The following is a 25,986-nucleotide window of genomic DNA, read 5'->3' as shown; positions in this document are numbered from 1 at the left end:
TGACTGATTCTGCTTTGAGCAAAGGAGCAGAAAAGCTCTTTTGGTAAAGCCTGTGTAGCTCAGAGGCTGTTTGCTGTGTCTTTGTGAGTGAAGTGAAAGTCGCTCAGTTGTGTCCGACTCTTTGTGACCCCATGGACTATTCTCCAGGCCAGAATACTGGAGTGGGTAGCCTTTCCCTTCTCCAGGGGATCTTCCCAACCCAGGGATCGAACCTAGGTCTCCCACTTTGCAGGCGGATTCTTTACCAGCTGAGCCACAGGGGAAGTCTTTGTAGACAAGGATTTTCCCAAGTAGCCTCTTGGAGAGAGGAAGACAGAAGAGAGTTGTTAGTGTCAGAACTGTAGTCCCAGTGATCATTTTGAGGTTGGGAATCTTTTTTGTTTTTTAGTACTTCTGAGCATAAGTACCTCCAGAATAAAGGTGAGTTATTTTTGAAGGTCCAGAAATGGGGGCATATTTGGTTCATGCAAGTGTAAATTGGTAGAACCTTTAGAAAGCAGTTTGGGTCTGTCAAAAACAATTTGCTGAGGAATTTTGAAATCTGAAGTTAGTAATCCTAAAAGTTACAGAAGTTGTTGGGTAATTTTTCTTTATAATTTCTTTGTAATTTTCCAAGTTTTCTTTGAGTAGGTATTACCTCAAATGGAAAAAGAAAAGTGAATGAACCACTTTATTAATAGTAGGTGGCACTGTGTGCCAGACCCTGTACCAGATGGTATTTACATGCATCATATTATTAAAACAACGAGGTATAGGTATCACTCCCATTTTTAACACTGGGAAACCTGAGGGTTAGAGGCTTAAGTTTAGAAACTTGCTGAAAGGGACCAAGCCCATGAATGGCAGTAAGTTATGGTGAGAACTCGGGCCTGGCTGAGCCCAGAAACAGGGTCTTCATGATCTTCAGCACCATCTGTGATCTGATGGTGCTTGAAGCAGGGCTGGGTTAAATAGACAACTCTGGCACTCTACGGAGTGCTCAGATTTTCCTCTAGAGTGGTGCTAGTTCCCTTGAGACCTGACTTGGGGGTCTTCTTGGCCTTGCGTACTGCTTTCATCCTGCGATCTGTTGCCACATCCCTTGTTTGGCCAGAGGTGTGTCCCCTTATGGTTCTGTCAGTTTGAGTGCATACTGTGCTGAACAAAGTAAAACTGTAGCAAAACCTGTGATGCATTATTTTACGCCACCCAATGTTTTTGAATAAAACATAACAGGGACTACTGAACTACTTTTATTCCTAGAAAAGAGGGGACACATTTCATAATGAGATATCTTTGGACTCTGAGAGTATGACAAAAACAAGTTTACTAGTAGCTGTACTGTCATTTGAGATCACACATTTATGGTTTAAAAATAATTTTTTAAAAATCGTAATGCTGCTGATTTGGAAAACAACAGTGACCAAAATTCTTAGCATGAGATTAAAGTTAGAACTAGGTCATACTTATGTCATAGCAGCTATGTTTTATGAGTGTTGTTGTAGGTCAGGCTGGGCAGTTGTTTTTTTGTCACATAACCCACTGCCCCTCTAGATTGGGGTTGTTTTTTAGTGATCCTCCTGCCTACCAGGTATTTCCCCAGACATGTACCCCTTTAAGCAACCAAGTGAGGTTGTCTTGCCATTTCCATTTAAAAAGGGGAAGAGGTGACTGGCCCAAGGTCAAAAGCTAGAAAGGAGTCAGATCTGAGCCCGGTTCTGCTGGTTCTGAGTCCAGCACTCTGCAGTAACTTGTATTTCACTTGGGTCCCCTTTCCAAATGCCGAGAACCCCTGTGCTTCCTCACTGGCACCTGGGATTCTAAATCAGCAAGTGCCGTGCTAGCTCTGAGTTTATTTCTGTGCCTTCATGCTCTTTGAGGCATTCTTGGTTTGTTTTTTTCTTTCTCTCACTGCTTGTTCACACATCATCCTGTCTCAGCAAGTGATAGGGCTCTAGTTCCAAAATCTAGTCCACGTTCATCTGTTTCTGTCTTAGTTTTATTCTGTCTGAGCTTAGCCTGGCACCTTCTAACTTAACTTCCTGCTTCAGCTCTTGGTCTATTCTTTACAAGGCAGCCGGAGTGATCCTTTAGTGTGAATGAGATCACGACCCTCCCCTGGTTTGTTCAAACCCTCCCGTTGCCTCCCTTTGCCTTTAGAAGAAGGCCTACCCCTAGCCGTGGCCTGCCGTGGCCTGGCACGTGTCTACATGCTGGGGTTCGTCTGTCACGGTCCCCGGCTCTCTGCCCTCCAGTCACACTGGATGTGCTCCGTCTCACACACCAGCCTGGTTTCTGTGACGGGGGCCTCTGCTCCTTTGCTCTGCACTTGGCCGCCTCTTCCTCATAGTTCAGGTCTCAGCTCAGACTCCTCTTGAGAGTGACCTGTCCTGATATGCCCCAGCCTCCATCACTCTTATTTCCTTTGCACACTTACTGTGATCTGTGTCTTTTACTTATGTGTTTATTCTTTTACTTATCTGTTTATTAGCTGCTGTAGACATTTTGATAAAAGCTTCATGTGATGGCAAAGGCCTTGTGTCTGGTTCTTTATTGTGTCTCCACAACCTAAAATAGTGCTGGGTGCCCCAGTAATTGTTAAATAATTTGAATGTACTTGTTGAACAGAAACTAGTATAGTTCATTCTAAATCTTGAAGTTTAATCTGTTGCTTGTAGGACTGCTTAAATGGCTATATGTTTCATTGAGTATTTATGATACTTTTCTCTGTTGCAGAAATAAAATAACTTTTTGGTGAGGTAAGGCCCAAATGAGGATACAAACGTTGATGGAATGTTCTTTTTTTGTATGGTTTTTAAAATTACTTAATATATGTTAATTTTCTCTAGTTAATTAATGCTTACATTGAATGAATAAAACCATTGGACACATTCCAAGATATGGATAGGTTTTTTCCTTTTTGTTTTGTATTATTTACTTTTTTATTTTTTGAATGTGGCATTAAAATGTGGCCATTCTAATTTTTTTTTATTGAAGTATGAGTGCATGCATGCCCAGTTGTGTCCTACTCTTTGCAACCTCCCGGATTGTAGTCTGCCAGGCTCCTCTGTCCATGGAATTTTCCAGGCAAGAATACTGGAGTGGGTTGCCATTTCCTACTCCAGGGGATCGAACCTGCATCTCTTGTGTCTTCTGCATTGGCAGGCTGCCTGGGAAGCCCTTACTGAAGTATAGTTGATTTACAATATCCCTTAGTTTCAGGTGAACACCACAATGATTTAGTTATATTATACATACATGTATATATATCAGATTCTCTTCCCTTAGAGGTTTTTACATAATACTGAATATCGTTCCCTGTACTATACAGTAGGTCCTCACTGGTTATCTGTTTTATATATAGTAGTGTGTGTATGTTAATCCCAAGCTCCTAACATATACCCCCCCTTCCTCTTTGGTAACCATAAGTTTGTTTTCTGTGTCTGTGAGTCTGTTTCTGTTTTGTCGATAAGTTCATTTATATCATACTTTAGATCCACATGTAGGTGATCCCACATGAGTGTCTTTCGCTGACTTCACCTCGTATGTTCATCTTAGGTCCATCCGTGTTGCTGCACATAGCATTATTTCATTCTTTTTTTAAGGCAGAGTAATATTCCATTGTGTATTTTATCCACATTTGTATCCATTTCATCTTTCAGTGGACGTTTAGGTTACTCCCATGTCTTGGCTTTGTAAATAGTGCTGCAGTGAGCATTGGAGTGTGTGTATCTTTTCAGTTGTAATTTTCTCCAGGTACATGTCCAGGAGTGGGATTGAAGGATCATATGGTAGCTCTATTTTTAGTTTTTTAAGGAGCCTCCATACTCTTCTCCATAAAGGCTATACCAATTTGCATTCCCACCTATAGTGTAGAATTGTTCCTTTTTCTGCACCCTCTTTAGCATTTAGTATTTGTGAACTTTTTTGTTGATGGCCATTCTGACTGGTGTGAGGTTATACCTCATTGTAGTTTTGATTTGTATTTCTCTCATAATTAGTGATGTTGAGCATCTTTTCGTGTGCCTTTTTTGCTGTCTGTGTGTCTTTGGGGAAATGTCTGTTTAATCTTATGCCCATTGTTTGATTGGGTTATTTTTTTAATATAGAGCTGTTTGTGTATTTTGGAGATTAAGCCCTTGTAGGTCAGTCGTATTGTTTGCAAATATTTTCTCCCATTCTGTAGGTTGTTTTTTTATTTGGTTTATGGTTTCCTTTGCTTTGCAAAAGCTTTTAAGTTTAATTAGGTCCCATTTGCTTATTTTTGTTTTTATTTTTATTACTCTAGGAGACAGATTAAAAAAAAATCTGCGATTTCTGTCAAAGAGAGTGCTGTCTTTATGTTTTCCTCCACAATTTTTATAATATCCAGTCTCACATTTAGGTCTCTAATTCATTTTGAGTTTATTTTTGTGTGTGGTGTTAGGGAGTGTTCTAATTTCATTCTTTTGCATGTAGCTGTCCAGTTTTCACAGCCTCACTTATTGGAGAGACTGTCTTTTCTCCATTGAATATTCTTGCCTCTGTCATAGATTAATTGACCATAGGTGCGTGGGTTTGTTTCTGGGCTTTGTATCCTGTTCCACTGATCTATATATTAGTCTTTATGCCAGTACCATGCTCTTTTTATGACTGTAGCTTTGTAGTATAGTCTGAAGTCATGGAGTCTTCAGCTCTGCATTTCTTTCTCAAGATTGTTTTGGTTCTTCAGGGTTTTTTTGTGTGTTTCTGTACAAATTAAAGCATTTTTTTTTGTTCTAGTTCTGTGAAAAATTCCATTGGTAATATGATAGAGATTGTGTTGAATCTGTAGATTGCCTTGGGTAATATAGTCATTTTGACAGTATTTATCCTTCTAACCCAAGAACATGGTCTATCTTTCCATTTGTTTGTGTCATCTTTGATTTCTTTGGTCAGCTTCCTGTAGTTTTAAGAGTATAGGTCTTTTATCTCCTAAGGTAGCTTTATTCCTAAGTATTTTATTCTTTTTGATGTATGGTAATTGCAATTCTTTTCTTAATTTCTCATTCTGATCTTTCATTGTTAGTGTATCAGAACACAACAGATTTCTATGCATTAATTTTGTGTATTGGGACCTTACCAAATTTATTGATGAGCTCTAGTAATAAATTACTTAGTATATGTTAATTTTCTATAGTTAATTAATACTTTCATTGACTATATGAAGCCACTGGATGTGTTTCAAAATATGGATAGGTTTTTTCTTTAAATACCCTATTGCTTTAGAAGGCACTTTGAACACAGTTTGATAAAATACCCTTTATTTGCCAGTAGGTGGCACTCTTGGTTATGATTACTATTGTTAAGAAACAAGATTTTAGGATTTTAAAGAAATCAGCTTTTAAAAATTAAGCTTTCTTTGTTTTCCAGTTCAAGTTGAGCAGTAGATCAAACAGTATAATCACTAAAAGATGTGTCTTAGATGAGGGCAACTTATTGTAGCAATAGATGTCCAAAACATTGAGCAGAACAGTGTGTCCATGTTTGCCTACTTATCAGTTAAATTTTGTCAGGGAGGTTGGCCCCAAATGACATGTACCTGTTATCAGCCCAGCCACTGGTCTGGTTGTTCATGGGGTGGAGACCCTAAGCAGCAGGAGATACAGACGGTTCAAGAAAGATGAGTGGGCGTCCCTGGTGGCTCAGCGGTAAAGAATCCACCTGCACTGCAGGAGACGTGGGTTCGATCCCTGGGTGGGGAAGATGCCCTGGAGGAGGACGTGGCAACCCACTCCAGTACTCTTGTCTGGGAAATCCCATGGACAGAGGAGCTTGGCAGGCTATAGTCCATGGGGTCGCAAAGAGTCAGACACGACTGAGCGATGAAACAACAAGAAGAAAGATGAAAGAGAGAAGCAGCAAGAGAAACAGATGAGAGAAGTGGGAACATGAGGAATGGATGGAAGGGGGGTGTCATGGAGAGTAGGCTGGCTGTGAGGTGGTGCTTGCTTATTACAGTGAGCCTTTGCTTTTACCGTTAAGAGACAGGAGTGCAGTTTTTTGTTTGTTTTTTAAATAAATCTATTTATTTATCTGTTTTTGGCTGTGCAGGGTCTTCGTTGTGGCTCAGGGGCTTTCTCTGGTTGTGGTGAGTGGGGGTTGTGGAGCACGTGCTTCTCTTGTTGTGGATCACGGACTTCAGTAGTCGTGGCGCATGGGCTTCGTTGCTCCTAGGCATGTGGAATCTTCCTGGACCAGGGATTGAACGCATACCTCTGCATTGGCCGGTGGACTGTCCGCTGTGCCACCAGGGAAGTCCCGAGATGGCAATGCTTTTGAACAACTTCCCAGACATTGTTCTTACATGTTGTCTCTGCCGTTGCAGGAACTTGGTGAGAGTTTCAGTAGATGGCACTGTTTGTGTTCCAACCCGTGTGTATGCCAGAGGGCTCAGTGTAATTCCAGGCTCAGAATATTGCGTGTCAGCCAGCCAGCCAGCCAGCCAGCCAGCCACACACTTAATGATTCCCAAACTCTCGTGGACCTCTGAAGTAAGTTTTGCCTTCCTTCTTTCAGTGATTAATATACCATTTTTGGTTTAGCACATTCAGAGGAGAGAAACTACGTTTTACATGAGGTGGACAGAGGCCTTTTACTTCATTTACTAGAGAGAAAAACAGCCAATAGCATGTTTATCCATAATGGCAAGAAATAGATCTTTTATCCAAAGGCTATTTAGAGAGCAGTGGCTTTTTAATATGATTTCGTAGTAACTGAATGAATTACATATGATAATTGTCACCTCTCAATTTATTTACTTTCATTTCCTGTATGTATCTTCTAAAATATCTTCAAGCTTCCGAAGGTCTTTGTTTTGTTCATGTGGCCCCAGGGCCTGCTACATGATGGACTCTTAGTAATAAATATTGGTCAAATGAAGGGCTATATTAATGAGTGTGGAGTAGGAATGTAGCACACTTCCCTTGGAGTAGGAATGTAGACTTCACTTGAATATTTTCTAACATTGTATTTGTTGCAATTCATTTATGTGGTACCTCCCAAAGAGCTCAGGAAATAGAGTGTTCACATACATTCTCATTTATTCTGAAGCCAACTAAGACAGGAAAGGACAGATATATGTGGCAACATCACTTGTTACAAGTGGCCATCCTTAGCAGTGTGCTTGCTTGCTAAGTTGCTTCAGTCATGTCAGAGTCTTTTCGATCCCATTGACTGTAGGGTTAGATGCTTGTGTCCTTGGGATTCTGTAGGCAAGAGTACTGGAGTGAGTTGCCATGCCCTTCCCCAGGGGATCTTCCCAGCCGAGTGATCGAACCCATGTCTTTTATGTCTCCTGCATTGGCAAGTGAGTTCTTTACCACTAGCACCACCTGGGAAGCCCTTTTAAGCAAAGAAGGATTTAAGAATTAGCAGAGAAAGAACAGAGTGATAGGAAGCAAAAACAAATATATCATCTGACTCCCGATGAGTGGTTTTCCTGATAGGCAGTAGTTTTTAGAATTTGATGTGTTGGAGAATCTTTCTGTTTTTTTTTTCTTTAAACTTGATTTTGAAATTTGACATGTAAGCGGAAGAACATAAATTTTAAGACTGCTTGGTTGAATTTTTAAGACAAAATTTTTTGGGGGGAGCAATTTTAGGTTCACAGCAAGATTGAGGGCAAGTACAGAGGTTTCCCTTCCAGTACCTGCCCCCACATATGCACAGCCCCACATCGTCCACAGCCCCCACTGGAGTGGGGCCTTGGTTATAATCGGTGAACCTGCACTGACTCGGAGAGCCATCCCAAGTCTTAACAGCATGCTCACTCTTGGTGTTGTATGTTCTGTGGATGTGGACAAACATATGATGACATGTATCCATCATTATGGTACCATTTGGAGTATTTTGACTGCTCTGAAACTCCTCTTGTGTTGGAGGAATTTTTTTCAAAATGAAAATACCCATATAATCAACATTCAGATTAAGAAACAACTTTGTTACAGCCACCTCACCATGGGTAACTGCTCATTTGATTTCCAGCTCCACAGGTTCATTTTTTTCTGTTTTTGTACTATGTATGACTGGACTCGTAGAATAGGTGCTTTGTATAGGTGCTCTTTTGAGTCTTTTTTGTCATTCTTTTCATTTACTGAGGTATTTGTGTTATTTATTTTACTGCCTGTGGTTGGAGTCTGTTTATTCTCATTGCTGTGAACCTCAGAAAATTTGTCTGCCCTTTTCTCTTTATCTCATAAGAAATATTAAAGACTTATGTGGTGCTCTGGGCAGAATATAATTACTAGGCAGTTATAAAATGTGCTGTCCTTTTCTGTGATAGTGTAAGATCAGTCCCGGAAGCTTGGTCAGAGATTTTGGAAACTAATAGAGGACAGGAATATTTGACAGCACCGATAATTATTGATACATATGCATGTGTTGTGGGGATCAGTTGACAACTCTAAATAGCAGCAGCAGTTTTGTCAGGGTGAAGTTAGGTTTTTAATTGTTTTGCTGTTAGATCAGCTCATAGCATCAGCAACAAAAATCCAAACTCTTCTTCACTGGCCCCTAAGACAGTCTGATGTTTCCCTCCTTTTTCTTGGAAAGTTGTGACTTTGAGTTTGCTGTCTCCCAGGAAGCACCATGGTGGTCGTGATCCCCAGGCTGCTGCGAGGCTCTGTGGGCGCCATCTGCACTCAGGCGGCTCCGCTGAGATTGACACCCAGTGCTTTGCGCCACCTCACTAGGAGCAGGTGAGTGGTCACCTTCAGTGTCGTTTGCGATGGATTTTCAAAGAGCCTGGACCTGCTGAAGACGGTGGGAGGCAGGTCGTAGCATCTTTCTGAACTGTGCCTGCTGTCAGTGGGTCGTAAGCTTTAGTTAGTTTATAGATTCCCATGGGCTGTTCTCTAGGATCCATAATGTTATATTGTATCCTGGACAGCCAGTTATATTGTGTACTGGATGGCGTTCCTTTCCACTCACAGGTACTGGATAGTCACGATAATTAATACTGTAATTAATTTTTAGGAGGGTAATACTTAAATAACCTAATTTTACTTTCTATTAAAGTGTAATGAAATCCAAAAGGAGACCTGATCACTTGGAGAGAACCGCAGATGTCGTTCGCCAGGAGGTTTGTATCTCGGGCCAGGGCAGGTTCTCCTAGCTTTCAGTCTGCACATGGTTAGGCCCGGCTTACCACGGCGGCTTTAGATGAGCTTGAATCCCTTTGAGGGACAGTCTGGGCAGGTTTGTTATATTTCTCTCCAGAACTTCTCCAAATGTGACATAGGACAACTGATTTAAAAAGACAATAGCCGAATACTCCAGTCATTCCCTTGAAACTCAGAATGGATGGATTTGTTTCTGATGAAGGGAGTGTTGTAGCAACAGAGGGAACTGACCTCACAGGCATAAGGTTTAGGGTGCTATTTTAGGAAGAGATCTTCCTTTAGAGCCTCAATTTTATGAGTAGCTTGCCTTTTCTTTCTCTTTTTGGCACCATGTCTCAAAGTCCTTGTTCTTATCCCTGCTTTAGAACACCTTCTTATTTCATCAAAAGGGAGAAAGCACTAACATCTGAGAAAGGAAGGTGAGTGAGCTCTCGTTACCTTCCCATGTGCAGAATTTTTCCTCCACATTCAGACCATGGAAGGGCTAATCCACCAACCCGAAGGGGTGTCACGGGCTGGGAAGTAAAGGATCCTCACCCTTTACCTCCATGAGTAACCCCATTTTCTTTTAAAAACATAAATTAGATATTTGATTTTTCTTTTGAATGATTCTTCAAATACTTGGTTTGTGTTTAGCTTAGTTTTATAAGTATTTTTAACAGTTAAAAAACAATGTATGTTATATAAAGAAGGATTATCCACTTCTATAAACATGGTCAGAAATTATATTGTTGCTTTAGTTTAGTTTTTAGTATTAATAATAGAATTTAAAGTAAGAGAGCATTATTTAGGCTCCACTTTTCAAGCTTATTCTACTTTCAGAAAATTGCTTTGGGACCAAGAGTGGTGTATTTGTGGATTCAGCTTTAAGCCCGTGTGTTTTTGAGGAGTCTGTGTAAAAGTAGTTCAGCATAATAGATTTATGGATGTGTAGGAAAATATGCTTTTCCCACTGATGATAAATCTGAAAGTACTTTTTTTGGTTTGTTCAACACACAAAAGTGCTGATTCTGTAAATGTGATATTTGTTAGAATTCCTTTTTGAAAAGTGAAATCTTGCCAGTTTTGAAGAAAAAGCAGTTTATTTAGCAGGCTTGGACTGTACTTTTTTCTTTTGTATTTTGAGGCAGGTAGAATTAGAGTTGAGTTTGGCAGCCTTTCCTTTAAGGGCCAGATAGTGAGTGTTTTAGGCTTCCAGGGCCAAGCTTAGTTACAACTACAAAACTGCCTTTGTCGTGTGAGGATGGCCCTAGGCAGCATGTGGGCAGGTTGGTGGGACTGTTTGCCAGTGAGATGGTATTTACCAGAACACCCGGATTTGGCCTGTGGTTTGATTGTAGTTTGCCAATCCCTCAGTTAGAGTAGCATTTCAAAATTTGCCAGGACAAAACTATGGAGATTTGTGAGAGGTTATTTTGAGCCAAGTTGAAGAAAACTTGACAGAAAGTCAGTGTAAGCTCTGTTAGTGTGAATAGCTGAGGGTTTTCACGCCCGGAAGTCAGAGATTTGTGGGGTAACTCCAGTTGTGGCATCGCTTCCGGGGAGGCGGGGGCGGGTTTTTTCCAGCGGCCACTCCTCTCCTGTTTCTCGTTTCCATTCCACCACCACAGAAAGAGAGCAGGAGCTGGGGGCGGGGGCTGGGTGAAGCTTGGGGGCGTCGGGAGCCGTGACCTCCGCGCTGTGAGGCAACCGCCGCCGTGTGAGGCTGTGAGGTGACCTCCGCGGTGTGAGGTGACCTCCGCGGTGTGAAGGGACATTGTGAGGTGACCGCCGCCGTGTGAGGTGACCGCCGCCGTGTGAGGTGACCTCCGCGGTGTGAGGTGACCGCCGCCGTGTGAGGTAACTGCCGCCGTGTGAGGTGACCGCCGTGGTGTGAGGTGACCAGGGCCTCACCCAGAGGGCACATGCCCCCGCCCCTCCCTTGCCGTAGAGCAGGCCCTCAGCTTGGACGCGAGGGCACTGCCGGCTCCTCAGGTCTGGCCGGATCACATCCGCGTTCCCTCATCTGCCGGCCCTGCCGTGTGGCGAGAGCGCTTCACAGACTTCCCCACATGTCACTTCCCGTCAGCTCCAGCCCGGGAGGCAGCCCAAGGGTCGCTTGGCCCCTGCCTCTTCAGCAGAGGGGGCAGAGCCTGGAACCAGAGGGGAGCGCCACGTCTCTGATTCCTGGTCCCTAGGACCCTGCGTCCTGAACGGGGCGCTCACCCCACCGGGAGGGTCCTTTCTGGACTCGCAGGGTTCCCTCTGCAGGATCCCTGAACGACCATCCTGTGACGTTAACACCTCTTACCTGGGCCCTGTAGAGTCCTGCTGATGCTGGGAACTGAGCTCTGAACTCGGGCTCACGTTTTTTCCTTTTAAGGATCCAGTATAAGCAGTCAGGGTAACCTTAGAGATGTCAAGGAGATCAGAGTAGAGCTACTGCAAGGCAATAAGGATTATTCAGGCAAGACTAAGCTTTCACCCCAGGAGTCACTCACTCCCTGCTCGGCCTCTATGGAGGACTGGCTCTCTGAGCAAGACATACTCTTTTTTCATCAATTACTGGGAGATTTTCATAATGAAAGAATTTTAAACCTACTAATCCTTATGTTTTCTTTGAGAGACATACCAGACGCTAGGCTAGGTCCTGGGGCTGCAGTGTTGAAAACGATAGATAAGGTTCCTAATCTCAGATTCTCAGTGGTCAGAAGAAACTGATTCTGCGCACCTGATTAATTCTAGTGCACTAATCCTTTTACTCCCTCCCTCTCTTTTTTTCTTTCTTTTTAAAAAAATTAAGTTTATTTTTATCAAAGTGTGATTGATTGACAGTATCATGTTGGTTTCAGGTGCACAGCACAGCAGTTCAGTTATACACATGCACACTTACATGTGTGTGTGTCTTTCCAGGTTCTTCACTCACAAGTTATTACAAAATACTGAGTCTAGTTCCCTGTGCTATACAGTAGGCCCTTGTTGATGATCTATTTTATATATAGTAGTATGTGTGTCTTAATCCCTGACTCCTAACTTATTCCTACCCCTCTCCCTTTTGTCTCTATTTTGTAAATAAGTTCATTTGTATCATTTTTTTAGATTCCACATATAACTGATACCATATGATACTTGTCTTTTTCTCTCTCTGGCTTCAGTTCACATGATAATCTCTAGGTCCATCCATGTTACTTTAAATGGCATGTTTCATTCTTCTTTATGGCTGAGTAATATACCATTATATACATACATATATATACACACACACACACACACACACACACACACACTCACGTACATACATACATATGTATTATATATATACGTACCACATTTTCTTTGTCCATTCATCTGTCAATGGACATTTAGGTTGCTTCCTTGTCTTAACTGCTGTAACCATTGGGTTGCATGACGAGGGATCAAACCTGTGTCCCTTGTATTAAAAGGCAGATTGCCATTGGACCACCAGAGAAGTCCCTCGTAATTTTGATTTGCATTTCTCTAATAATGAGCATTGTTGAGCATCTCTTCATGTGTTTATTTGCCATCTGTATATCTTCTTTGGAGAAGTGTCTATTTAGATCTTCTGCCCAGTTTTTGATTGGGTGGTTTGATTTCTTATTTAAGCTGTGTAGTCTATTTGTATATTTTGGAGATTAATCCTTTGTTGGTTGCATTGTTTACAAATTTTTCTCCCATTCTGTAGTTGTCTTTTCATTTTATTTATGGTTTCCTTTGCTTTCCAAAAGCTTTTAAGTTTAATTAGGCCCCATTTGTTTATTTTTGTTTTTATTTATATTACTCTAGGAGATGGATCCAATAGGATACTGCTATAATTTGTGTCAGAGTGTCTTGCATATATTTTCCTCTAGGAGTTTTCTAGTATCCAGACTTGCTTTTAAGTCTCTGATTCACTTTGAGTTTATTTTGGTCTGTAGTGTTAGGGAACATTCTAATTTTATTTTTTTACATGTAGCTGTCCAGTTTTTCAAGCACCACTTATTGAAGAGACCATCTTTCTCCATTGTGTATTTTTGCCTCTATCATAGATTAATTGATTATAGGTCTATGGGTTTATTTCTAGGTTTCCTATCCTGTCTGTTGATTTATATGTTTGTTTTTATGCCAGTACCCTACTCTTGATGACTGTAACTTTGTAGTATAGTCTGAAATCATGAGTCTGATTCCTACAGCTATACTTTACTTCCTCCAGATTGTTTTGGCTCTTCAGGATCTTTTGTGTTTCCATACAAATTAAAACATTTTTGGTTCTAGTTTTATGAAAAATGCCTTTGATAATTTGATAGGGTTTTCATTGAATCTGTAGATTGCATTGGTTAGTATAGTCATTTTGACAATATTGATTTTTCCATTCCAAGAACATGGTATATCTTTCCATCTGTTTGTGTCATCTTTGATTTCTTTCATCAGCATCTCATAGTTTTCAGATTACAAGTCTTTTATCTCCTAAGGTAGGTTTATTCCTAGGTATTTTATTCTTTTTGATGTGATAGTGAATGTGGTTGTTTCCTTTCTGTTTCTGATCTTTCATTGTTAGTGTGTAGGAATGCATCAGATTTCTTGTGTTAATTTTCTGTCCTACAACTTGACTTAATCACTGATGAACTCTAGAAGTTTTCTGATAGCATCTTTAGGATTTTCTATGTATAGTATAATGTCATCTGCAAACACCAACAGTTTTACTTCTTTTCCAATATGGATTCTGCCCCAGCCTTTTTTTGTCTGATTGCAGTGACTGGAACTTGCAGAAGTATGTTGAATAAAAGTGGCAAGAGTGGACGTCTTTCTGTTATTCCTGATTTTAGAGGAAATGCTTTCAGCTTTTCACTGTTGAGTATGATATTAGTTGTGGGTTTGTCATATATGACTTTTATTATGTTGAGGTGGGTTCCCTCTAAGCCCACTTTCTGGAGAGTTTTTAATCATGAATGGATGTTTAATTTTATCAAAAGCTTTTTCTGCATTTATTGAAATGGTCCTGTGGTTTTTGTTCTCCAATTTGTTAATGTGTTATGTCACACTGATTGATTAGTGGATATTAACACATTATTGATTGGGGAATTTTTGCAGAAATTAATGCTTGTAGCCAGTGATTTGTTATGTAAGTGAATATTGAAACATGGTGGTCAATAACATTTGGGTAACAAAAGACGTATAAGTATGTCCCTTGTCAATGATGTGTTAAAAAATTCTTGGATCCTTGGGATAAATCCCACTTGGTCAGGGTGTGTGATTCTTTTAATGTATTGTTGGATTCAGTTTGCTAGTATTTTGTTGAGGATTTTTGCATGTATGTTCATCAGTGATGTTGGTCTGTAATTTTCTTCTTTTTGTGGTATTTGTGTCTGGTTTTGAAATCAGGGTGATGGTGGCCTTATAGAATGAGTTTGGAAGTATTCCTTTCTTTGCAATTATTTTGGAATAGTTTCAGAAGGATTGGTGTTAACTCTTTTCTAAGTGTTTGACAGAATTCGCCTGTGAAGCCATCCCTTCCTGGAGTTTACTTTGTTGGGAGTTTTTAAATCACAGTTTCAATTTCAGTACTTGTAATTGGTTTGTTCATATTTTCTCTCTCTTCCTGGTTCATTCTTGGGAGATTGTACCTTTCTAAGGATTGGTCCATTTCTTCCAGGTTGTCCATTTTATTGGCATATAGTTTTTTTGTAGTAGTCTCTTATGGTCCTTTGTATTTCTGTGATGTCAGTAGTAACTTCTTTTACATTTCTAATTTTACTGATTTAGGCCCTCTTCCTTTTTTTCTTGATGAGTCTTGCTAAAGGTTTATCAATTTTGTTTATCTTTTCAGGAAATCAGCTTTTAGTTTCATTGATCTTTTTATTTTCTTTATCTCTATTTCATTTCTGTGCCAATCTTTATGACTTCTTTCTACTAACTTTGGGTTTTGTTTGTTCTTTTTCTAGTTGCTTTAGATGTAAGGTTAGATTGTTATTTATGAGTTGTCTCATTCCTTAGGTAAGCTTGTATTGCTGTAAACTTAGCTCTTAGAACTGCTCTTGCTGCATCCCATAGGTTTTGTATGGCTGTGTTTTCATTTGTTCTTAGGTATTTTTTAATCTCCTCTTTGATATCTTCAGTGATTCATTGGTTGTTTAGTAGCTTACTGTTTAGCCTCCACATGTTTATTGCAGTTTTTTTCCCCTGTAATTGATTTCTGATCTCATAATGTTGTGGTTGGAAAAATTACTTGATCTGATTTCAGTTCTCTTAAATTTACTGAGGCTTGCTTTGTGGCCTCGCATGTGAGCTGTCCTGGAGAGTGTTCCATGTACATTTGAACCTTGCTACTTTCAGATGAAATGCTCTATAAATATCACTTAAGTCCATCTGATCTAATGTGTCATTTAAGATCTGTGTTCTTTTATTCTGTCTGGATGATCTGTCCATTGATGTAACTATTACGGCGTTACTGTCAATTCTCACTTTTTGTCTGTTAACATTGGCCTCATATACTGAGGTGCTTCCTGTGCTGGGCACACATGTTTACAATTGTTCCATCTTCTTCTTGGATTGATTCTTTTATCATCTTCAAAGTGGACACACTTTAATCAGAGATCAGCGTGTCTTTCTTTATTTCTTGTAACAGTCTTTATTTTAAAGTCCATTTTGTCTGATACAAGTATTGCTACTCCTGCTTTCCTTTGATCTCTATTTGCATAGACTGTCTCTTTTCATCCCCTCACTTTCAGTCCTTGTGTGTCACTAAATTTGAAGTAAGCCTCTTGTAGACATCATATATATGAGTCTTGTTTTTGTATCATTCAGCCAGTCTGAGTTTTTGGTTGAAGCATTTACTTCATTTACATATAAGATAATTATCGCTTATATATGTTCTTACAGTCTCCTACATATGAATGAGTTGTATTCTGGGAGTGCATTTGTAAGTCCAGTTTGTTTGTAAGTTCAACAGAGTTAACCTAGGCAACCAGCTTTTACAGATAACTTTTACAGAGATGTGAACTCACGTGATTGGACATGTGAATGCATGTTGCATGTTTGAAAGTTAACAAATTGAAGGTTCCTATGTAGGGGACTTACTGCCATTTTGTCAGTTGTTTTGGATCTGTTTTTGTAGGTATTTTTTTCTTCCTTTGCTGCTCTTTTGTTCTTCTGTGATATGATGACTATCTTTAATGTTGTGTTTGGATTCCCTTTTCTTTTTTGTGTATATACCTATTATAGATCTTTCACTTGTGGTTATCGGGTTTTGATATAGCAGTCTGTATGTGTATATATATGATGGTCTTAAGTTGCTGGTCTCTTAATTTCAAATGCATTTCAAGTGCTGTGTGCTTGTACTCACCTCATGATTACTGGTTTTGAGGTGACTCATGTTTGTGTGTGGATTTTTTACTCTCTTTACTGTATGTTTGTCTTCACCAGTGAGCCTTCCCATTTCATCATTCTCTTGTTTTTAGTTGTGGCCTTTCCTTTTCCACTTAGAGAAGTTCCTTTAGTATTTGTTGTAAAGCCAGTCTGGTGGTGCTGAATTCTTTTAGCTTTTGCTTGTCTGTAGAGCTTTTGATTTCTCCCTCAGCTCTAAAGGAGAGCCTTGCTGGGGGTGTTCTTGGTTGTAGGTTTTTCCGTGTCATCACTTTGAATATTGTGTATCATGCCGCCCTTTTCTGGCCTGCAGAGGTTTTGTTTTGATTTTGTTGTGCTTTGATACCAAGTTGGAGGCTACTTGGGGCTTCCCTGGTGGCTCAGACGGTAAAGAATCTGCCTGCAGTGTGGGAGACCCAGGTTCAATCCCTGGGTCTGGAATGTCTCCTGGAGAAGGAAATGGCAACCCACTCCAGTATTCTTCCTTGGGAATTCCATGGACAGAGGAACCTGGCGGCTGCAATCCATGGGGTTGCGAAGAGTCAGACATGACTTAGTCCTGGAAGAGATGATGGTGGCTTAGAGCAGGGTTGTAGGGATTGGGGTGGGGCTGATGGGATTCACAGGTGGGGTGGGGGGTCCACATAGATAGAAGAGGACAGGAGAGCCAGAGACTTGTAGCTTTGGGGTTTGGATAATCGGGGAAGATGATGGTGGGGGCTCATACTTGTTAAAACAGAGAACAAGTTTAGAGGAGGGAATAAAGGGCTCTGTTTGAGGATAGCCTTGGGGGGAGGTGGCAGGTGGATGGAGTTACAGGTGAGATGAGATTAGCCATGAGCTTTGTCAGCTCATGTCAGCTGTTGAGTCTACATGGAAATTCATCATGCTGTTTTTACTGGTTTTGTATGTGCTTGAAATTTTCCATAGTGAAAAAGGAAGAAACGTTGAAAGATAAAAGCGTTCTATGTCAGCTTATGTTGCTTGAGTTGGAAACTGAGGTCGGCAGTTGAATGTATGAGTTTGGAGTTCGCTGCTGGAGATAACCGTGTAAGCCACGTGGAGAGGAGGGGGCGGGCTTGCGGGACTGCCTACGATGCGCCCACATCTCGCAGTCAAGGGGAAGAGGACTAGCCAGTGGAGGAAACGGGGCGGGAGGGTGATGAGCAGGTGTGGGTGAGGCCAGGGGGAGGAGCGCTTCTGGGAGGGTGCAGGCAGCCACGTGGATCCCGAGAGGCCAGCGCCAGGCATCGCTCATTGGGTGGCGGGACTGGAGTGACCACCTTCCATGCATCACTGAGTGTGAACGCCTGCCAGACTGGAGGGGAGTCGAGTGGGAAATAAGAAAGTGGAGCCAGGACTGTGGACTGCTCTTCAGTTTTTTATGTGGATGGGAGCAGAGACATGGGGTAACAGCTTGATGAAGGGAGAGGCTTGTCTTGTGTGTTGTATTTTGAGAGGAAGCAGAGCACAGTAGTCAAGTGCCTGGATTCAAATCTCAGCTTTGCCACTTAGCAGCTCTGGGACCTCAGTTTTCTCACATGCAAAGCGGGGATGTTAGTGATACTCGCTCCTTAGGGCTGTTGTGACAGTAGAATCAATTACTGCGCATGCAGTGCCCAGTGAGCTCTGTCTGTGGGCGTTCACCAGCGTCTCCTCCTGTGGCGGGAGACCCTGGTGCCCGTGTTGTCATGGAGACAAGCGAGAAGAGGGTGATGCCCGAGAGAGGGAAGGCTTGAGGGGCAGAGGGCAGACTCAGTCCGGGTGGGTGGCTGAGTCTTCGGGAGAAGCAGGGAGAGTGTGTGGTCACACCAGGCTGCGGTGCTGACGGCTCAGCCACTGAAGAGGTTGTGCAGGAGGCAGAATGTGCGCTCTTTCCTCGTCAGTGATTTACTTCCGTAAAAACCTTCGCGTCATCAGATTCCCACTCATCAGGTTGCTCTACGGCCACAATTGAAATCATGTCTCTGGGCCTTGGTGTCCTTATGTGTAAGATGACACACTATCCTTGGTAATGACTAAATTTTCCTTCAGTCCTGCAATGCTCTGTGCCCGGATTGTGTTTTTTGTTTCAGGTTGTCTCCAGTCCTAACTTGGTCTAAATTTTTAAGCCAGCAGAAGAATGAATGGGTGTGGACGGGGGAAGGCAGCCGGGTTTCCTAGAGAAAGGCCCATTTCCTGCAGAGACTCCTGTAGCAGCAGGAACCTCAAAATACCATCCACAAAACCTCAGTTAAAAAAAAAAAAATAAAAAAAAAAAAAACCTCAGTTAGTGTGATGGCATTTCCTTTTAGGTGCTGACTCCGTCAAAGCATGAGAAATGTGTGCTACTGAGAGCTGGCAAATGTATTGTTTTATTGAACAGTAGAAGAGTTATTTTATGGAAAACTTCATTTCCTGCCATGTGTTTTACCTTAGGACATGGCCAGTTGAGGTTTCAGTTGCGAAATCTTCTGATTCATTGAGCATGAGAACAAGTACAAATGTTAAAACATGTAGTTTCTTCATCGTGTTTTGCCTTTTCACTAAAAGTAGAGAAAGAGTAGCATATAACCAGAGCCATGATGACAGATCTTAATTACATGAAATCATTTTCAGAATAAAAATGATGTGGCCTTCAAAAAGATTTTGCTAATGTTTTTCACTCTACATCTCCAGAAATCTGTATATAGTGAACAGTATTTGTATTAAGAAAATGAAATATTAAGAGGGAGACATGTCTTTAAAAATCCAGGATTGTGCAAGGTAGTTTGCATTGTTGCCTAGATTATTTACACTAATAGCCACAGGAATGTTGCCTTTTGTAGTAATACAAGTAGGCAAAAAGCACCTGGGAACATTTTCATGAAGGCTTTCCAAATGAAAAGTGGACCTTTTCAATAGGAGGTGTAACTTCTTTCTCTTCTTCACTGAATTCTTTATTTGGACTTTGGCAGACAGTTGTTGATGGTATTTTACATGGTCTAGCATTTGCTGACCGAGCAAGCTTGCATTTCAGCTCAGTTCTCTGCACTTTCCCCCACCCCCCTCCCCCCCATGACTATGAATGTCACTTCCCTGCCACCAGGTGACTCTTTGGGATGTGTTTAAAGCTTGCACTTACCTAGATTTTAATGAATCTGACAGAAGCCCATTTAACTGTTATGGTGAAATAATCGAGCTTTTGGCTGTGTTTTCACGGATTATTATACTGAAAGAAAATAATGAAAACAAATGTTTCTTTTTTGTAAACCTAAAAAAAAGTTTGAGAATATTAATGTAACGGAGAGTCCCCTGATGATCCTGTTACTTGTCTTTGTAATAAGATGTTTAGAGTATGTGACTAGAGTATGTGAGTAGAGTCCTATCCCACGAAAAAAGTCCCTGTCTTCCGTGCCATCTTCTATGTTTTGAATATGAACTAGGCCAGGCTTTCTTTAATGGTCTCCCATCTCCTTTCTTTCTTTCTGTTTTGACCATAAAAAGCTCCTGAATTTCTACTAACCTTTGTTTTAGAAACCAGTTTTAGGTCACTGATTGCAGCCATGAAATTAAAAGACGCTTACTCCTTGGAAGGAAGGTTATGACCCTCCTAGACAGCATATTTAAAAGCAGAGACATTACTTTGCCAACAAAGGTCCGTCTAGTCAAGGCTATGGTTTTTCCAGTGGTCATGTATGGATGTGAGAGTTGGACGGTGAAGAAAGCTGAGCGCCAAAGAATGGATGCTTTTGAACTGTGGTGTTGGAGAAAGACTCTTGAGAGTCCCTTGGACTGCAAGGAGATCCAACCAGTCCATCCTGAAGGAGATCAGTCCTGGGTGTTTATTGAAAGGACTGATGTTGAAGCTGAAACTCCAGTACTTTGGCCACCTCCTGCAGAGTTGACTCACTGGAAAAGACCCTGATGCTGGGAAGGATTGAGGGCAGGAGGAGAAGGGGATGACAGAGGATGAGATGGCTGGATGGCATCACCGACTCGATGGACATAGGTTTGGGTAGACTCTGGGAGTTGGTGATGGACAGGGAGGCCTGGCGTGCTGCAATTCATGGGGTCGCAGAGTCGGACATCACTGAGCGACTGAACTGAACTAAGAGTTTTGATCCATTCTGCAAATATTGACTGAATCTTAACTATGTGTTTAGCCCTGTGCTTAAGGTAGGGAGTTGATCTAGATGTCCATTCTATCTCTTCCTGCCTGCAGGAGGCTTGTGGTCTGCGTGTGGAAAAGATGTGTTCATGAATATTTCTATTTACATAAAATGCTAAGTTAGGTTGAGAGGCTGGAGAGTGGGGGGAGGACCTGTGCAGCGCCCGGGGTGTGGGTGGGAGGGTGTCAGACAGGACTGAGGGCCCCCCATGCCCTCAGCAGGGCTTTGAAAGGTAGGCAGGTGTCAGGTGCCCTTGAGGGCTGGCAGGCTGTCTGGTTGGGCTGGTACACCAAGAGGGGCTCGAGCTGGTGGGCGTTGCCCAGGCCTCTTAGCATTCCGTTTGCAGTTGAGTGTTAGGGAGCCCTTAGGAGTTTGGAGCGGGAGAGTGACCCACCAAGGTCCAACAGCCTATTGGCTGTTTTGAGGGCGATAAGAGGAAGGCTGAGGCGGAAATTTGTGCGAGAAGAGTGGGGCTCCTGGCTCAGGGTGGTGGTGGGTAAGCGAGGGGAGGAGATGGCATGAGGGGAGCTCATAGAGCTGGCTCCAGCATCAGGGATGAGCCCAACTGTGTGTGCCTGTGCCTGGTGTGGGGTTGACATGCTGAGTCCTGGGTGGACCCAGAACGGAAGCCCCAGCGGCGGGAGGCGGCTGCTTTTGCAAGCCCCTGAGGGAGGTACAGCCTTCTCCACCTCGGCCCCGCCGGGGCCAGGCCCCAGGATCCAGAAGGGTTGTGGAAGGAAGGAGTGTGGCGGATTTAGTCATGCGTGTCAGTGACTTTGCCGTCAGGACAGAGCTCTCAGGCAGTCAAGAGCCAGGCAGGCCTGGTGTGACTCTGGACTCAGCCATGCCCGAGTGATCGTGAGCACGTTACTGAACCTTTCTGTTTCCTCTTCTGCACAATGGAGGGTAACAGTCCTGTCTCTTGGGGTGGAATGTGGTTATCCGTATCAGCTGAGTGAATTAACGTATGTTAACATGTACCCCAGAACCTGGAGTGCACCTGTGCTAGATACCTCTCAGATGTTGGCTGTCGTCACAGAGTGTAGCTGTGAGCCGACAGTTGGCAGAAAAGGAATGCCGAGTTGGGGTGAAGGGACAGTAGCTTTGGGAGTGCTTGAGGGCCTTGGCCCCAAGGTGGAGAGCAAGCCGGGGTGAGGCTCCTGGTGAGGAGTGGGAGGAGGAGCAAAGAAGGGGCAGGGGGACCAGGTCAGGAAGGCAGGGGGGGGGGGGGAATCGGGGGAGTTCAGTGTTCCATGTCCCAGGCAAGGAGGAGGCCTCAGGATGTGGAGAGAAAGTTGGCAGCATCCGATTCGGAGAGATCAGGGAGGCTGAGAACTGAGACTTGGTGTTGAGTTTGGTTGTTGGAGAAGATGCCCACTAGCCCTGGGGCAAGTCATGGGAGGGGGGAAGTCATGGGAGGGGGGATGTCACGGGAGGGGGGATGTCACGGGAGGGGGGACATCACGGGAGGGGGAAGGTCACGGGAGGGCAGCAGCCAGGTGATCATGGGCACCGAGAGCATCCCGGGGGCAGGGAAGGTTCTGTTGGATGAGAGTATCGGTAGATTCCGGGGTTAAAAGCTGGATTTCTAAAATAAAGACAGTATGGCTTTAAGTTGGTTCTAGCAAAATAACGTGTAGGCTGTGGTTCCAAGACCACCATGCTGTCCGTGAGAACCGCCTCCTGGGTTTGGGTGCTCGGTCTTCGAGGCCCTGTGTGGCGGCAGCAATGACGTGACCTGTGCAGTGGTGCAGGGATCAAGTGTAAGATTGCCTTGTAATAACAGATACATACTGGTAGGCTTGTTACCATTAATGTAGTAAGATACAGTAAACGCTTACTGAGCACTTACTGAGGGGCAGCATGTTATTCACACAGGCTTTGCATGAGTTGCATGTTGAAGCCTCCTGCCAGCTCTGTGAGGGACGAACGCTGTTCCTCTCACCAGGCTGAGGGGCTGGGCTCACTCGTGTGCCGGGGCTCACACCGCGGGTCCGTGGTGGAGCCAGGCTGTGGTAGCCTGCACTGTGGCTGTGGGACCCGTGCTGCAAACAGCCGTCCTCTGCTGCTTCTTCTTGTCGGCTGAATTGTTACGGACGGGCCGTTGGCATCGGGCATCATGTCTGATGAATCGGGGGTCTGGGAGGCAGGCTGGGTGTGGCGAAGGCTGGTGGGAGCTGAGTGAGGCAGTGTTCCAGGCAGGGTGGGCGGGGCTGGGATCACAGAGGCACAGGTGGGGGCTCCACAGGGCAGAGCTATCCTGCTTGCTCTCAGGTAGACGAGAGAGGGCCGGTGAGTGCTGAGAAAGGTCCTCAGTGGCAGGGATTTTATAGGAGCATGAGAAAGCCAGCACGTTTTCAGAGGTGTTTTGCAGTGAGGGAGATCACCAGCATCTGGAGAACTTTCCTGTGGAATTTTAGGAATTGTCTCCCACTGCTTGTTTGACTAGACTTGGTCCTACTGGAGAAAAGGGGCTGGATGAGCTCACATTTGTTGGAGGGACTGATGCTGAAGCTGAAGCTCCAATACTTTGGCCACCTCATGTGAAGAGTCGACTCATTAGAAAAGACCCTGATGCTGGGAAAGATTGAGGGCAGGAGGAGAAGGGGACGAGAGAGGATGAGATGGTTGGATGGCATCACCAACTCGATGGACATGAGTTTGAGTAAGCTCCGGGAGTTGGTGATGGACAGGGAGGCCTGGTGTGCTGCGGTTCATGGGGTTGCAAAGAGTCGGACACAACTGAGCGACTGAACTGAAACAGGCTCGCATTAGCAGGGGCGGCCCCTTGACCTTGACAGAGCCCCGGGGCGCCCCCTGGTGGAGCTGAGAAGGTAACACAGGCAGAAAGGCTGTGTTTGGACACCTGCTGCTGATGGGATTTGCTGCCAGAAGTGGAGCGGCAATCTTAGGAGGCGGGGAGAGTCTTACTGTCTTCTCTCTGCTGTGGTGAAAAAGTCCCAGCTCTGGGAGGAGGAGAAGAGACCCAAAGGCAGAAGAAATGAGGAGTGTCGGAAGTAGAACCATGTGGAGCTTGAGGAACGTGGGGTATGGATGACACTGAACTGAAGAGGGCCTGACTCAGGCCTGTTTAGAATTTTCTGAAAATCAGACACGTCATTTAAAACAGTGCTTCTCCAGCGACCTGTAGCAAAAGTCTGTTTTCGTTGCTGTTTGAAGGTTGTGAACTGTTTATATCTTGTAAAATACAATAAAAATGAACTGGAAAAGATGAAGAAAGCAAAGACACAGGGAGTACACATCCAATTTGTTGTCTGTTGTCAGAGTCAACAGAAACAAAGTTTACTCTTCGAGATTGCTAAACAAAAAGTTTCTAAGTGTTTGCTTTTCATGTCTGAAGTCAGCTTGACTTGGACTTTGGCAGGCTCAGAACAAACACAGGCTTGCGACTGAGCGTGGCGCTCATTAACGTGCTTGCCCCAGAGCAGTCGGGCGGCAGGCAGGGCCTCACGGGGCTGGGGGGGTGGGGGACGCTCTTTCCAGAGCCCCCAGCCCGGTGCTGGCACACGCTGCACACTCAGCAAATATGCGCCTGTTAAACAGTCCCCTTAAGAGACAGTTTTTATACGCAGAATAAAATTCAGTGAGTAGGATAGCAAGTCTCCCAAAGTAGTTGAAATTCGTTCATCTGGTAGTAGGCAGAATTCTGAAGCAAAGTATGCTCTACCTTGTTTTGCAATTTTTGAAAACCACATCTTTGTAGATTAAAAAAAAAATGTAGTTACTAGAAAGCCGGTTTGTTTCTGAGTTGAGCGCCCCTAACCTCAGCCAGCATCGTCTTTTGGTTCCAGGTCGTTTCCGCAGCCAAGGTGTGTGGAGTGGCCAGCGAGTCCCCTTCGGTGAAGAGGCTCCGCCTGCTCGTTGCTGATAAAGACTTTTCTTTTAAGGCCGGCCAGTGGTAAGTGGCTCTTCTGTGTCCTCAGCGTGAGTGGTCAAGGTGCCATCAGACGCCAGAGCTGCTTTTTCCTTCTAGAAAGGACTTCTGTGACTACTTTTTCTCCTGGGGAAGAAGAATTCTAGGGCGTCTCCCTTTATCCTGATACTCTTCCTGGCATGGAGAACCTGATTCCTTTCCTAGCCTCAGGGCCCCCCTTGGTTCTGAGCCTTGGAGCCTCTCAGCGTAGATGAAAGTTGCTTCCTTGAGTTTTCCGGAGGGAGACAGAGCGGCTAGTCATAGTCCAGAGCGGCTAGTCGTAGTCCAGACCCCGTAACTCTGACAGTGATTCTCTTCTGCAGGACTGGCTGCCGACAGAATGCACTGCAGTCGTCCCCTCTCCTTCACTTATGTGTTGCTGTGGGTGGATACATTTTAAAAAAATCAGCCTTTATGTCAAATGCCTAGTAAATGCATGAGTCTGAAACTAGTTATGGCAACCAGTCTCCTCACAGAAGTGCCCGCCGTCTCGCCTGAATTCTGCAACCCTTGCGCCTTGTCTGGGTTGAGTTGAAATATCTTGCTTAATTTGTTATCAGAACATCCCCCCAATCGGACCCAGCCCGCATCACTCTCATGACTGAGGGCTGGTCATTGTGCTGATGGGAGCAGCCCAGCTGTCCAGTGTTCCCGCGAGGGGCCTCACTGAGTGGCTCTGGAAGTTGGATCGTAAACGCAACCCGCGTTTCCTTAGGAAAGGTGTGTTTGGGTGTCTGTTTCCTTTATTTAAATCCAGCATTCATTTCTAAATGAGTTTCTGGCATGTCAATCTTGGTCGTCTTTCTTAGGAGCCACTTGACTAATTTTGGCAGTCCATCTGGAAATGTGGTTTTGTTAGGAGGAGGATGTGTGATAATAGCAAGAGTTAGCAGGCTTGTGTTAATAGTTTGCTTTGAATTTAGAACCAGAAAACAAGATGCTGATTGCAATAATTTGCGCTTGTGAAGCAATTTACTGCAATCTTTGCACATGTTCAGTGATACATATTAAGTGCATTTGGGCTGTTTCGAGGGTAGGGGCGGTTGGCAACGTTTTTACCCTTCAAAACTAGTTTAGCAGTTATTGCCTTGAAAAGTGCAAACTTCAATTATGAGGCTCTGTCTTTCGACGTTTCCCTTCCGGGGAGGTGTCTGTGTTCTGTGCACAGCGTTCTCTGTGTGCCTTCCGCTTGGAATGGTGCTGACTCTTGACCCCGGTGTCCCGATTAGAGAAAGCCTGTGCTGGGTTATCCTGCTGCTCCCGCGGTGTGCATGTGAGTATGGTAGCACATGCAAACTGTAGTTATCTCGTAAGAAAACGGCATTGCCTAGCGCTATGCACAGATTAGGGTCTCCCCGTGCGCCTTGGTGGAAGACTCCTCAGGGCGGGTGGCACATAGGCGGTGTCACTGAAGGGGTCTGGTAAGCCCGTCCGTGTGGGCGCTGGTTCAGTGCGTGCCGGGCAG

The 25,986-nt window shown here is 43.7% G+C and overlaps 1 protein-coding gene across 5 annotated transcripts in view; it reads left to right on the top strand.

The window, feature by feature from the left end:
* OXNAD1 (oxidoreductase NAD binding domain containing 1) overlaps positions 1 to 25,986 on the top strand; it is a 45,959-nt gene that overhangs the window by 1,662 nt on the left and 18,311 nt on the right. For 3 of the 5 annotated variants that reach the window (XM_061167259.1, XM_061167260.1, XM_061167261.1), the window contains exons 2-5: positions 6,326 to 6,491; positions 8,579 to 8,696; positions 9,016 to 9,079; positions 24,400 to 24,506. In XM_061167259.1, the coding sequence (XP_061023242.1) occupies positions 8,587 to 8,696; positions 9,016 to 9,079; positions 24,400 to 24,506 (281 nt within the window). In that variant the 5' untranslated portion in view covers positions 6,326 to 6,491; positions 8,579 to 8,586. The remainder of the gene's footprint in view (positions 1 to 6,325; positions 6,492 to 8,578; positions 8,697 to 9,015; positions 9,080 to 24,399; positions 24,507 to 25,986) is intronic. The other 2 variants (XM_061167258.1, XM_061167262.1) reach the window with 1 other exon arrangement.

The sequence above is a fragment of the Dama dama genome, chromosome 19, assembly GCF_033118175.1.
Source record: "Dama dama isolate Ldn47 chromosome 19, ASM3311817v1, whole genome shotgun sequence".
Taxonomy (NCBI): Eukaryota; Metazoa; Chordata; class Mammalia; order Artiodactyla; family Cervidae; genus Dama; species Dama dama.
Note: the sequence above shows the minus strand (reverse complement) of the source record. Positions and strands in the feature narration are given on the sequence as shown.